The sequence below is a fragment of the Cryptomeria japonica genome, unplaced genomic scaffold (genome assembly GCF_030272615.1).
Source record: "Cryptomeria japonica unplaced genomic scaffold, Sugi_1.0 HiC_scaffold_193, whole genome shotgun sequence".
Lineage (NCBI taxonomy): Eukaryota > Viridiplantae > Streptophyta > Pinopsida > Cupressales > Cupressaceae > Cryptomeria > Cryptomeria japonica.
The window spans coordinates 239,536-255,105 of NW_026729015.1; the positions used below are offsets into that span (position 1 = coordinate 239,536).

A 15,570-nucleotide genomic window follows, 5' to 3' on the forward strand; every position below is an offset into this window, starting at 1 on the left:
CCTTACCTTATATATAGGCTACATTAAATTGTGTTTGATCTTAGTAATGTGAAATGCGGACATGATTGAAAATAAGTATTATTTGAATGTATAAATCACAGACACGGATCTTAAAGTTAAATACCATTAAAAATATTCATAGGCATACAATAATTTATTTTACACTTAAGACTTGAAGAAAAGATAAGACCATTACAAATGCTTTATAATTATATAAATTCTCTTGTCGTTGTTTTAACTCGCAATTTATATTTTGATAATCAATTATCGCACCTTCATTTCCATGCCAAAATAACACACATAGTGTAGCATATCATAAGGAACCATAAATGAAGGTCCCCGAGAACAACAGGGGCCAAACAATTTTACTGAAAATAAGCAGCTACGAAGATGAAAATTTACATGATTCGCATATCGGACAGTGCAATAGGCAGACGCAGGAGACGAGATCACATATTGCATTCGAAGGACAGAGGAAGAGGAAATGAGAGAGACAGAAAAAGAGAAGAAGAAGAATTAGAAGAGGGAGATGATGATTTAAAGAGAATCACACTTAGTGGGCTTGAAAGAGAGCGTGTTCTGAGCATTGTTGTAAAGGATATGGAAGTTTTGCTGCTGTATGTTTCCGAAGATGGAAGGATTCCCCGATGGTTCACCCAACATTGCCAGGCACAAGAGATTTTCAGATGCCTGAATGAAAAAGTTGTCTGCCGGAAGCTCGTAATCCACGCCGCCTTTGAAGTTGAAGACGAGGGTTGGCAAGGTGAGGTGAGCGGATGATGTGTGGTAACAAAGATCCAAACCTGTAGAAGAGCCGTCTACAGGAGTGAGATCAATGGCGGACTGAATTGCTTCCTTAAGAGGAGAGTAGGCAGCCTGGTCCAGGATGGTAACAGTGGTTCCGGAGTCGATGATCATACCTCCGCTGCCGTCCGATTGCAGATCGAAAGTTCCAGGAGGAATATCTAGTGCCTTACCATTGAGGGTGATTCCTGTAATAGGAATGTACCAGAAAGTGGGAATGATACTGCTCTTGATGAGTGGGAGAGTCTTGGCTCCTCCGCTCAAGGAAGCACCCTCGCCGAAAAAGAGGGGGCTGGTTTGTGAAGAAGAGTCGGTGATGGGCAAAAGACAGTAAGAGAACATGTTCTCTGCTTTGGAACCCAGCTGTGAGATAAGGGAGAGACCACCTCTTCCCAGTCCCACAAGGCCACCACCCTGAGAGAATCCTTGTCCTTCGTTGTCATGCCCGCATCCAAATGCAATGCCTTTAACCTTGCTGCTCCCAATTGACAATGTCTCGTAAGCCAGGTCGCCGCTGGTGAAGGAACCATCGCCATACTGATACATAAAGGTACAATCTGGATTGCATCCGGTTTGCGTACTCCCCAAGGCGTCACAAAGAGAATCACCGCAGGGAATTGTGGAAAATGTGGGGGACTTGGAGGGGTCGAAGATTGGCGTAGGCTGAGAGAAGCAGTCCTTGCAAGGCTTGCACTGAGTCCAAATCAGATCGCTCCCCGTGTCCACAATCGCTTCGAAGCTCACAGAGGGCGTTCCCAGTGCAACGCTCATCAGAAATTCTCCATCCCCTACTTCAACGGGCGTTTCAGCGTCTAATTGCCCTCTTATCAATGCCTCTATCTTCTTCATTCGCTTCTTACTTCGATCCACAGCCAAACCCAATCTCTCAGAAAAACCCAACTCTCTCTCTGATCTGCGCGTCATATTCACCCTTATTTTTACATTTTCATCGCTGCTAGACTTCGGCCAACCACTAAACAGTCTGTCCGAAGAACATGATATCGTTGGAATAGTAAAGCATATCAAGACCACAAAACCCAACAGCTTTGAACGCTCCATTTCTCTTTTTCTTTTCTAAACCTCGAAACCTTTTTCTGCTCTCATCTACTCCACTCCATGCAATATATATACACAGAGAGAGTGAGAAGGAGCCTTAAATCAAAATCAACAGATTCCCCGACGTGTCCACATAACAATATCGATCCTCTTAGAAGGATAGACGAATTTATTTAATTTCCCCTTCTCTATCTCTGCCCGCCTGGAATTGTTCTAGAAGTAGAATAGACTGCTGCAATTCGAAGTGAATCGTATTTTTTTCTGTCCATACCTTCACTAAGTATTTCCGTACACTTAACTCGTAATCCAGTTCCCTCTTCCCATTGAATTTTGTGGACCCATTCAGATCGAAATTCCAAAACGTGTTGTAACCGGAGGGTTAGTTTTCTAAAAATATTTAAAATTAGTTTACACATAATTATTCTTAGTCGGTTTATCCGGCTTTCCAACTTATTCTCATTCTTGTTTATCTCATTCTTAAATTTTGCTCTAATTAGTTTATTCATTTTTAAGATTTAGAGATTTTACTTGTACAAAACTGTTATATTCAATGCTCTATTATGTATTCACATTACCGTATCCTATCATAAAGTTCTATTCAAGGATTTATACCAGAAAGAAAAAGTACATGAAAGTTAATGTAATCTATGTGGTTGAACATCCACATATATAAATCATCTAAATTGAATTTTATTTTTATTCTCGTTCTTATTTATCTTATTTCTCAATTTTACTTGTGCAGAAGTGTTATATGCAATGTTCTATTATATATTCACATTGCCATATCCTATCATAACGTTTTGCTCAAGGATTTATACCAGAAGGAAAAAGTAGATAAAAGTTAGCGTAATCTATGTGGTTGAACATGCAAGTATATAAATCATCTAAATTGAATTTAAGAATCCATCTTTTAAGAATTGGGTATGTAGTTGTATCAGTGATAAGCATGAAAGTCATGTCAACTAGGGATCACTCCCCATGTCCACGATTGTTTTATGTCAAATCCATAGATATGCGTAAGTTCTATATGTGTGAATATAAATTCTTCCCTAACATTTGATCTAATAAATCTCACTTTTCGTCAATTTACCTTGAAGTTAACTCTTCACTAATTGTCAAGTATTCGCAATAGTTAAAATCACATTAGGGAGCCTGGTAGATCACTAGGGTCAAGTTCTCCTAGGTTATCCTTCGGAATGGTCGGCTTCACGAGCCTGGCCAATTTAGGTAAATGGAAAAGAAGCATGCAAATTTCCCAAGATGAAAACTTTGATGGAGATAGATTCATCTTGGTGCTCCAACCAAAAGCGTTTCTATGATAAATGTTTCATTTATGCAAATTCGTATTCAATGAATTCTCAAAGCGACTGCATGTTAAATAAATGCACATTGAATTCTTTCAAAAACCAAAATGTTCAATAAATCACATAAAACAGGTACTAAATGTAATTATGATAGAATAAAAGGTTTGGAGTTAAAAAATTCGAATTTAAATTGCTAAATCTCAAGGGTCAGTATTGTATGGTGCAATATTGATTGGACGCCCCATTATTGACCAATAACAGAAAAAAGGCTAATACTTATGTAGAGAATAAATGCCTAGACATTGAGGTGTGGATGGAGAATAATCTAATAATAAATGTGATACATACGAATGTGTGCATGAATCCACGGGATAAGATAGAATATAAGGGGGTGTATGTAAATTAATAAGGGTGGCTAATTAGAGAATGGGCCAAGATTTCGACAAGATTGCATCATTTCTTGATATATGGTTGAATTAATCCATCCTCTAATAATATACCCAAAACTAAGGATAGTTTGACTAGATTAAAATATTTTACCATTATGTTTTGACCATACATTGACGTGCATGTGAATCCTAAAATAGTAATACATCTCAAAGCATATGGAATGTGGAATATATCATTTAAATTAGATGCTTGGACGTCAAATAATAGTTAATATAGATAGAGTAATGGACCTTGGCACATACTAGCATGTGATACTCATTCTTTACATTTGAATCCTTCATGAGAGCCTAAAAAATAGAGAAATTATGTATAGTGAGTAGCTTATATCTCAAGAATTAAATAGACATCAATAAAATACGTGAACCTATTTAACAATCTAGAAGATTAAGAAATATGAAAATGAGTAGTAAGTTTAGGGGTATCTTCATGTGCAAAAGGTTCTGTGACGTAGTGCCCTATGGTATATTGATACTACCACATCCTATCATATAAAAGCTTTATTTAGAAATGGTGATTGCATGCTTCATATGAGAGAAATTATAGAAGAGGGAAAATAGTACATGAATTTATTATGCCGAAGGCGTCTCTTATATGAATTGGATGAGCTGTTTTTGGGCATCAACGATTGTGAGTAAAGGAGACAGCATTGCAAGACGATTGGGAATATTGGAGCTGCCCGCTGTCCATTAGTTTTATTCTTCATTTTTTGTCAGAATGTGTGCACTGCCCATCATCTCTCGATCTTCTCATTTTACCACTATCTCTCCTCTTGCAGTCACGATCAGATGAGATTTTTTCGAAAATTCTACTCCTCCATTAATGCAAACATAGTACTCTCAAATATTTGAGCTCTCACAATCTAAATTTTAGGGTTCCTGCCACTTGTTCCGTGTGCCTCTTTAATAATTCATAAATGTCATTATTTTCTTGTTTTTTATTTCTATACAATTTAGTTGTTGCACGGTTTCCCATGATAAGTGAATGGTGGGACCTTTTTTAATTACTAAGTACACTCAACCTTTATGTTTCCATTTGTCTAAATCAAACCATCTAGTAATTCCGAAACCCTAAAAAAGTTGTATGGGTTTTATAGACACTTCAAAATTTACTATGTTTGTATGTGTTAAAATGACTATGTTAGTGGGTTTTAAGTTATTTACTTATTATTCTGTTAATGTATTATATATAATAATAATATTATTGAATAGAAACCTATTTGTTTAAATAGTTCAAGTAATTTATGGTGAAAATGTAAATAGAATAGAATAATTTTTTATTTTCAAATAGAAATAAACTATACAAATCATGTAAATTGTATTAGTATTATTGTAATATTATCATAAAAACTCGACCTTCAAGGACCCAACAAAAAAACAGATGCGAACCAACCCATAAAAACCAGGGAAAAGCAGCCCCATAGAACAACAGACAAGAACAATACAGAATTTCTACATAACAAAACTACAACACTTTGACCAATTTGTCATTCTTCTGAATGACATCCTCATTGATTTTCTGAACTTTCTTAATGATGTTGTCAACACGGGTCACACCCTTATCTTTTCTATGGAGCCTCGTCGCTGGACCAAGTAGGGGCTTCTCTTTCGTATCCAGATCCGCAACCACATCCTCTGAGGGAGCCCTAAGTTTCTTACAGGTACCAGCATTCACAACCTTATCTTTCTTCACCATCTCAGTGCTACCAGTGGGGCACTTGCCCTGAGAAATATAATGAAGAACTTCAGCCTATTCATTGAGTCTACGTAGACCAATGCTAGTATTGTTCATGGCAGACATACTCACCTCCACCACCACACTCAAACTATGCTGATGTTTATAAGTCATTTTCCAAAGCCTTAATGTGCTCTTCATGTTCCTCCTTAAGGTCTTTAATACCATTAGCCAGGGTATGCGTATTCGAGACCTAGTACTGTCGAGGTCCCCATTAGGTGGATTGGCCTTCTCTTTGAGATTATTAATCTCTTGAAAAATCTAGGTGAATTGGGCATTTTGGTTATCCTTTAAATTCCTCAAGTTAATATTCGTAATCGTATTCTCAGGGACCGACAAACCATCTCCTTAGGAGTAAACCCACCACCAAGAGTAGGTATAGAAACATTGACACCCTAATCCTCCGCAGGCCCGTCCAAATCAATCTGAGAGGCATTCGGTCGCTTAGAATAATTCTCGTTGACATTGTTAAATACTTTGGTTTTGTCAATAGCTCTTGACATAGAAACGCTGGCCACTCTTTTAACCTTCACATCAGAACTACCGTCCACCGAATTAGGGACATGTTCAGGGTCATCCTCCTCGTTAGATAAAATAATTTATTTTCTGCTAGTACGGTTAGGGATTTTAGACGATGAGGGTCCTTGTTTGTTATAAATGTGAAAGACTTCGTTCCCATCGAAGTCCACCTCTTCATCAGAAGAGATTTCCCCATAATGAATATGGACATTCTTCTTGTATTCTATACCAGTTTTAGCACTCGTATTCCTCTCGACATTGATAGTCTTGGCATACTTCATAATCAACGGGAATAAGCCCTCATGGAGAACAAGGGAGGATGCACATTTCTCGTGAGCCCTAATGCTATTATTCAATGATGAGACCAAATAAAAGGCCAAGGAAATGCACTTGTGATGCCGAAAATGATTAATAATGACAAAGTGATAGCTAAGTAAGCTACAGAATTTACCATCAACGGTGAGGCGGCGCACGATAACCTCTGAGACCTCGTACCATGGCTTTGAAAGTGATTTTTTCTCCCACCCAACATTATTATTCTTTCTCACCTTCTCCCTTTCCTTCGGCGGGAAAAAGGTTTTCATCGCCACCATCGCACATTTCTTATGCTTGTAGAATTTGGTGCCCTTGTTCAGAATTTTGGACACCTTAGCCACCATCTCCTCATTAACCTCCAGCTCCATACCATAGACACAGATAAAACCATCCTTCCACCCATTAAGAAAGGCCTCAGTAACAAGGGCATCCACACCATGAAGCATCTCGATATAACTAGTCAAAACTCCTACCGAAAGTTCTTTCCATACTGCTTCCTTATTTCGTCATTTTTCGCAGACTATGGGATCCAAACGGTTCCTATCTCCCCTAATATTAAAAAATACTAATTCTCAACAACCTGCAACACAAACAGAGTTGACATAAACCATATAAAAACAATTAAAAAAGCCACCAGAAAGTTCGTCTTTCCCCTCATAAAAGAAGTCTTGCCCACGACACTTTGGAAGATGTCATTCTCCATCATTTCCAAAAGCCCCTTGAGCTTCGCAAGCATCATAATCATTACGGAGTAGGTTAAGAAGATCCACTGGGATCTTATCATAAATGTTCCAAAGTTTCCTACTTGCCAAGTCGGCCCCAATGTTGGCCTAAATATCCGCAACCTTATTACCTTCATGGTAGACATGTGAAATGTTAAATTCACAGAAGCCCCTGAGAGGAATTAGGCTATCTTGAATAATATGTTTAATCAACCAAATAGGAGAGGAGGAAGTCGTTAAACAATGATGTTTAGGGAGTCACACTCCAACCAGACCCTTCTCAAACCTTTCTCTTTGGCCAATTTGATATTGGTATAAATTGTGAAGGCCTCATTAAAGTGATTTGTCTGGGTACCCAAAGAGAGGGCCATTGTCGAGACCATCCTGCCATTGTTATCACGCACCACTTCCCCACATCCAGCAGGTCTGGGATTCCCATTCGCCACACCATCAATTAATGTTACTTTAGGTCCAATATTTTTTTTAAATGTTATAAAAATTGATTAACAAGATATGAGAAAGAGTTTATTGAATTAATAGATAGAGAGAGAAATCAATCCAATGTCATTTCTTTCAATGAAATGGAAAATATTTTTGCAGGAAGAGCATCATCAAGAATCAAGACAATAGATAAAGTAGTAAATGTTGTCAAGTGAGTGCTAAGATCAACTTTCCCATTGGACTTCTCAAAACATGGTACCTCTGTTTTCTTTGAGATGGGATTCTTTAGGACGGTATATGAAAGTAGTCCACGTGTGCAATATGGTGGAAGAGTTAGTTGGGATTAGGTTTGGCTTGTGCTGGCCAATTATTCAGATGTCCAAATCTCTACTACGATACATAATTTATAAGGATTATTTCCATAAAAAAATAAACCAACTGAATAATTGTAGTGCTCTATTGTATTTAAGTTAAGAGTGTAAAATTATCCCTTTCCCAATTGAATGATCCTTCTTCCTTTCTAGCTATACATTGAATAATAAATAAGTATTTTCCAGCATCTATATCCGTTGCGACAAGAATCTTCGATAGAAAAATAATAATAATAAGTAAAGAAAAATGAAATGGCATTATACTAGAATACATTATTTTCATGACCCAAAATAGTAAATTAATGGATACTAAGCGATTGGAGCTAGTTAAATGCCTTGCTGAAGGAGTAATTACCAAAATAAAAGAAAAAAGAGAAAAGAGGAGACTATGTTTAAACTGGTTCAATTTAAAACTTCCTAATAGTATCCTCATGTGGCATACATTGCCAAGCACTAAGAAAGAATTTTTTATATCATTGTAGATCTAAATGCATCTCACCTTAGGTGGTTAATCGGGTCAATGGAGATGGAAAAATCCTTTACAAAGGCTGCACATTATCTAGTAAGCACAATAGTTTTAAAAGATAATAAATAAATAATAAGAATGAAATTAGAACAAGAATTTAATCAAGTGTAAATGCACTCCACTCATCACCTTCGTCGCCCAATTGAATAAACTAAGAAAATATAAGCTAAGCTACTAGTTTAGATGTTGTCCAATGCCCTTAGAAACTATATGAATAGCATGTTGGACACCTTATCCACCATCTCCTCATCAACCTCCAGCTCCATACCATAGACACAGAGCACACCATACTTCCACCCATGAACAAAGGCCTCGGTAACAAGGGCATCCGCACCATGAAGCGTCTCGATATAACTAGTAAAAACACTTATCGAAAGTTCTTTGCATACTGCTTCCTTATTTCATCATTTTTCATAGACTATGGGCTCCAAACGGTTCCTATCTCCCCCAATCTTGGAAAATACCGATTCTCAACAACCTGCAACACAAACAGAGTTGAGCTAAACAAAAACAATCAAAAACGCCACCAGAAAGTTTGACTTTCCCCTCATAGAAGAAGTCTTGCCCAGGACACTTTGGAAGACGTCATTCTCCATCATTTCCGAAAGCCCCTTGAGCTTCGCACGCATCATGATCATTACGGAGTAGGTTAAGAAGATCCTCTGGGATCCGATCATAAATGTTCCAAACTTTCCTACTTGGCAAGTCGGCCCCAATGTTGGCCTAAATATCGGCAACCTTATTACCTTCACGATAGACATGTGAAATGGTAAATTCGTAGAATCCCCTGAGAAGCATTAGGCTATCTTCAATAATATGTTTAATCGACCAACTAGGGGAGGAGGAAGTTGTTAAACAATTAATGATGTTTAGGGAGTCACACTCCAAGAAGACCCTTCTCAAACCTTTCTCTTTGGCCAATTTGATATTGGTATACGTTGTGAAGGCCTCACTAAAGTGGTTTGTCTAGGTACCCAAAGAGAGGGCCACCATCGAGACCATCCTGCCATTATTATCACGCACCACTCCCCCATATCCAGCAGGTCCGGGATTCCCCTTCGCTGCACCATCAATTAATGTTACTTTAGGTCCAATATTTTTTTTTAAACGTTATAAAAATTGATTAACAAGATATGAGAAAGAGTTTATTGAATTAATAGATAAAGGGAAAAATCAATCCAATGTCATTTGTTTCAATGAAATGAAAAAGATTTTTGCAGGAAGAGAATCCTCAAGAATCAAGCCAATAGATAAAGTAGTAAATGTTGTCAAGTGAGTGCTAAGATCAACTTTCCCATTGGACTTCTCGAAACATGGTACCTCTATGTGCTTTGAGATGGGATTCTTTAGGACGGTATATGAAAGTAGTCTACGTGTGCAATATGATGGAAGAGTTAGTTGGGATTAGGTTTGGCCTGTGCCGGCCAATTATTCAAATGTCGACATCTCTACTATGATACATGATTTATAAGGAGTGCTTCCATAAAAAAGTAAACCAACCGAATAATTGTAGTGCTCTATTGTATTTAAGTTAAGAGTGTAAAATTATCCCTTTCCCAATTGAATGATCCTTCTTCCTTTCTAGCTATACATTGAATAATAAATAAATATTTTCCAGCATCTATATCCGTTGCAACAAGAATCTTCGATAGAAAAATAATAATAATAATAATAAGTAAAGAAAAATGAAATGGCATTATACTAGAATACATTATTTTCATGACCCAAAATAGTAAATTAATGGATACAAAGCAATTGTAGCTAGTTAAATGCCTTGCTGAAGGAGTAATTACCAAAATAAAATAAAAAAAGAAAAGAGGAGGCTCTGTTTAAACTGGTTCAATCTAAAACTTCCTAATATTATCCTCGTGTGACATACATTGTCGAGCATTGAGAAACATAGAATTTTTTATATCGCTTGTAGCTCTAAATGCATCTCACCTTAGGTGGTTGATAGGGTCGAGGGAGATGGAAAAATCCTTAACAAAGGTTGCACATTATCTAGTTAGCACAATAGTTTTACAAGATAATAAATAAATAATAAGAATGAAATTAGAACAAGAATTTAATCAAATGTAAATGCACTCCACTCTTCACCTTCATCGCCCAATTGGATAAACTAAGAAAATATAAGCTAAGATGTTAGTTTAGATGTTGTCCAATGCCCTTAGAAACTATATGAATAGCATATTGGGCCACCATCCCTCCTCTTACCCTCCTTGCATTGTCAAGGTGAAATAAGTATGAGGTTGATTTAATAATTATTTTAAATTTATATGTTTTATTTATTATTCATTGTGTGTTTCTTACTTGTTAATGCTTTATCAATTGTAAACTATGTAATACTACGAATACTTTTTCCTTGGAATATATAATTAGTTCTCTCTCCCTCTATATTAAGGATATTTTTTAAGAAATTATTGTTTATTTAAATAAATATAATAATATCTATTTAAGAATTATCTCAACCAATATTTTATCCATCTGAGAAGTTTTTTGGCTATCTAAAAATCTAATAAGTGTCAACTCTCTCAAATAATTGATTTTAGTATCCTTTGTGTTCATTGGACTATAATAATACGTAAGTAGACACTGCAACATAGATCATGTGAAATTGAAATTAACATGTTAGGATTTACAAGGTGAAAGAGTGAAGATACTATGATTTTTTGTAGGCAATCAAAACTTTTCTCAATAATTGTGTTATTATGTTGTAGTCCACTAATATTTTAATTTTTTAGGTCACGAAAAAAAGTTCCAAAACCTAATGCAATCCTATTAAAATGTTGAAAACAAGTAATCATGTCACATTATCAATGGCTGAAAATTGATGTGTGGTCTAACATCCATACTCTGAAGCACAAATACATTACATAATTTAATTTTATTATCTAAGGTGCGTTGTAGTGTAGTAGCAACCTTTCAAATGAGAGGCCCCGATTCACCATCAATAAGTTTTCTATATAAGATTTGTGTAAGATGTCATCGAATGCACTATAAAGCGCTGATAGGTAATCGTGAATCGTGATATAGGCATAGCCTTAAATATTAGCACTTTTAAATAAATTGCAAAGGCTCCAAAATGATATTCTTAATTCTCGAGAACTCGTCTTCTCTAGTAGAAAATTATACAATAGTAATTGTGAGAAAATTAGAGAGACCTTCTTAGCAACAACCTTACCTTATATATAGGCTACATTAAATTGTGTTTGATCTTAGTAATGTGAAATGCGGACATGATTGAAAATAAGTATTATTTGAATGTATAAATCACAGACACGGATCTTAAAGTTAAATACCATTAAAAATATTCATAGGCATACAATAATTTATTTTACACTTAAGACTTGAAGAAAAGATAAGACCATTACAAATGCTTTATAATTATATAAATTCTCTTGTCGTTGTTTTAACTCGCAATTTATATTTTGATAATCAATTATCGCACCTTCATTTCCATGCCAAAATAACACACATAGTGTAGCATATCATAAGGAACCATAAATGAAGGTCCCCGAGAACAACAGGGGCCAAACAATTTTACTGAAAATAAGCAGCTACGAAGATGAAAATTTACATGATTCGCATATCGGACAGTGCAATAGGCAGACGCAGGAGACGAGATCACATATTGCATTCGAAGGACAGAGGAAGAGGAAATGAGAGAGACAGAAAAAGAGAAGAAGAAGAATTAGAAGAGGGAGATGATGATTTAAAGAGAATCACACTTAGTGGGCTTGAAAGAGAGCGTGTTCTGAGCATTGTTGTAAAGGATATGGAAGTTTTGCTGCTGTATGTTTCCGAAGATGGAAGGATTCCCCGATGGTTCACCCAACATTGCCAGGCACAAGAGATTTTCAGATGCCTGAATGAAAAAGTTGTCTGCCGGAAGCTCGTAATCCACGCCGCCTTTGAAGTTGAAGACGAGGGTTGGCAAGGTGAGGTGAGCGGATGATGTGTGGTAACAAAGATCCAAACCTGTAGAAGAGCCGTCTACAGGAGTGAGATCAATGGCGGACTGAATTGCTTCCTTAAGAGGAGAGTAGGCAGCCTGGTCCAGGATGGTAACAGTGGTTCCGGAGTCGATGATCATACCTCCGCTGCCGTCCGATTGCAGATCGAAAGTTCCAGGAGGAATATCTAGTGCCTTACCATTGAGGGTGATTCCTGTAATAGGAATGTACCAGAAAGTGGGAATGATACTGCTCTTGATGAGTGGGAGAGTCTTGGCTCCTCCGCTCAAGGAAGCACCCTCGCCGAAAAAGAGGGGGCTGGTTTGTGAAGAAGAGTCGGTGATGGGCAAAAGACAGTAAGAGAACATGTTCTCTGCTTTGGAACCCAGCTGTGAGATAAGGGAGAGACCACCTCTTCCCAGTCCCACAAGGCCACCACCCTGAGAGAATCCTTGTCCTTCGTTGTCATGCCCGCATCCAAATGCAATGCCTTTAACCTTGCTGCTCCCAATTGACAATGTCTCGTAAGCCAGGTCGCCGCTGGTGAAGGAACCATCGCCATACTGATACATAAAGGTACAATCTGGATTGCATCCGGTTTGCGTACTCCCCAAGGCGTCACAAAGAGAATCACCGCAGGGAATTGTGGAAAATGTGGGGGACTTGGAGGGGTCGAAGATTGGCGTAGGCTGAGAGAAGCAGTCCTTGCAAGGCTTGCACTGAGTCCAAATCAGATCGCTCCCCGTGTCCACAATCGCTTCGAAGCTCACAGAGGGCGTTCCCAGTGCAACGCTCATCAGAAATTCTCCATCCCCTACTTCAACGGGCGTTTCAGCGTCTAATTGCCCTCTTATCAATGCCTCTATCTTCTTCATTCGCTTCTTACTTCGATCCACAGCCAAACCCAATCTCTCAGAAAAACCCAACTCTCTCTCTGATCTGCGCGTCATATTCACCCTTATTTTTACATTTTCATCGCTGCTAGACTTCGGCCAACCACTAAACAGTCTGTCCGAAGAACATGATATCGTTGGAATAGTAAAGCATATCAAGACCACAAAACCCAACAGCTTTGAACGCTCCATTTCTCTTTTTCTTTTCTAAACCTCGAAACCTTTTTCTGCTCTCATCTACTCCACTCCATGCAATATATATACACAGAGAGAGTGAGAAGGAGCCTTAAATCAAAATCAACAGATTCCCCGACGTGTCCACATAACAATATCGATCCTCTTAGAAGGATAGACGAATTTATTTAATTTCCCCTTCTCTATCTCTGCCCGCCTGGAATTGTTCTAGAAGTAGAATAGACTGCTGCAATTCGAAGTGAATCGTATTTTTTTCTGTCCATACCTTCACTAAGTATTTCCGTACACTTAACTCGTAATCCAGTTCCCTCTTCCCATTGAATTTTGTGGACCCATTCAGATCGAAATTCCAAAACGTGTTGTAACCGGAGGGTTAGTTTTCTAAAAATATTTAAAATTAGTTTACACATAATTATTCTTAGTCGGTTTATCCGGCTTTCCAACTTATTCTCATTCTTGTTTATCTCATTCTTAAATTTTGCTCTAATTAGTTTATTCATTTTTAAGATTTAGAGATTTTACTTGTACAAAACTGTTATATTCAATGCTCTATTATGTATTCACATTACCGTATCCTATCATAAAGTTCTATTCAAGGATTTATACCAGAAAGAAAAAGTACATGAAAGTTAATGTAATCTATGTGGTTGAACATCCACATATATAAATCATCTAAATTGAATTTTATTTTTATTCTCGTTCTTATTTATCTTATTTCTCAATTTTACTTGTGCAGAAGTGTTATATGCAATGTTCTATTATATATTCACATTGCCATATCCTATCATAACGTTTTGCTCAAGGATTTATACCAGAAGGAAAAAGTAGATAAAAGTTAGCGTAATCTATGTGGTTGAACATGCAAGTATATAAATCATCTAAATTGAATTTAAGAATCCATCTTTTAAGAATTGGGTATGTAGTTGTATCAGTGATAAGCATGAAAGTCATGTCAACTAGGGATCACTCCCCATGTCCACGATTGTTTTATGTCAAATCCATAGATATGCGTAAGTTCTATATGTGTGAATATAAATTCTTCCCTAACATTTGATCTAATAAATCTCACTTTTCGTCAATTTACCTTGAAGTTAACTCTTCACTAATTGTCAAGTATTCGCAATAGTTAAAATCACATTAGGGAGCCTGGTAGATCACTAGGGTCAAGTTCTCCTAGGTTATCCTTCGGAATGGTCGGCTTCACGAGCCTGGCCAATTTAGGTAAATGGAAAAGAAGCATGCAAATTTCCCAAGATGAAAACTTTGATGGAGATAGATTCATCTTGGTGCTCCAACCAAAAGCGTTTCTATGATAAATGTTTCATTTATGCAAATTCGTATTCAATGAATTCTCAAAGCGACTGCATGTTAAATAAATGCACATTGAATTCTTTCAAAAACCAAAATGTTCAATAAATCACATAAAACAGGTACTAAATGTAATTATGATAGAATAAAAGGTTTGGAGTTAAAAAATTCGAATTTAAATTGCTAAATCTCAAGGGTCAGTATTGTATGGTGCAATATTGATTGGACGCCCCATTATTGACCAATAACAGAAAAAAGGCTAATACTTATGTAGAGAATAAATGCCTAGACATTGAGGTGTGGATGGAGAATAATCTAATAATAAATGTGATACATACGAATGTGTGCATGAATCCACGGGATAAGATAGAATATAAGGGGGTGTATGTAAATTAATAAGGGTGGCTAATTAGAGAATGGGCCAAGATTTCGACAAGATTGCATCATTTCTTGATATATGGTTGAATTAATCCATCCTCTAATAATATACCCAAAACTAAGGATAGTTTGACTAGATTAAAATATTTTACCATTATGTTTTGACCATACATTGACGTGCATGTGAATCCTAAAATAGTAATACATCTCAAAGCATATGGAATGTGGAATATATCATTTAAATTAGATGCTTGGACGTCAAATAATAGTTAATATAGATAGAGTAATGGACCTTGGCACATACTAGCATGTGATACTCATTCTTTACATTTGAATCCTTCATGAGAGCCTAAAAAATAGAGAAATTATGTATAGTGAGTAGCTTATATCTCAAGAATTAAATAGACATCAATAAAATACGTGAACCTATTTAACAATCTAGAAGATTAAGAAATATGAAAATGAGTAGTAAGTTTAGGGGTATCTTCATGTGCAAAAGGTTCTGTGACGTAGTGCCCTATGGTATATTGATACTACCACATCCTATCATATAAAAGCTTTATTTAGAAATGGTGATTGCATGCTTCATATGAGAGAAATTATA

At 36.7% G+C, this 15,570-nt stretch overlaps 2 protein-coding genes across 2 annotated transcripts; both read right to left on the reverse strand.

Annotated features, from left to right (window-relative positions):
• Nucleotides 1-537: 537 nt before the first annotated feature.
• LOC131868033 (aspartic proteinase nepenthesin-1-like) lies at nt 538-1,863 on the reverse strand. Its single transcript, XM_059215584.1, has one exon. It carries the CDS (start codon nt 1,861-1,863, stop codon nt 538-540), a length of 1,326 nt encoding a protein of 441 aa, XP_059071567.1.
• Nucleotides 1,864-11,951: 10,088 nt separating this feature from the next.
• Nucleotides 11,952-13,277, reverse strand: LOC131868035 (aspartic proteinase nepenthesin-1-like). The gene has a single exon (XM_059215585.1). It carries the CDS (start codon nt 13,275-13,277, stop codon nt 11,952-11,954), a length of 1,326 nt encoding a protein of 441 aa, XP_059071568.1.
• Nucleotides 13,278-15,570: the final 2,293 nt, after the last annotated feature.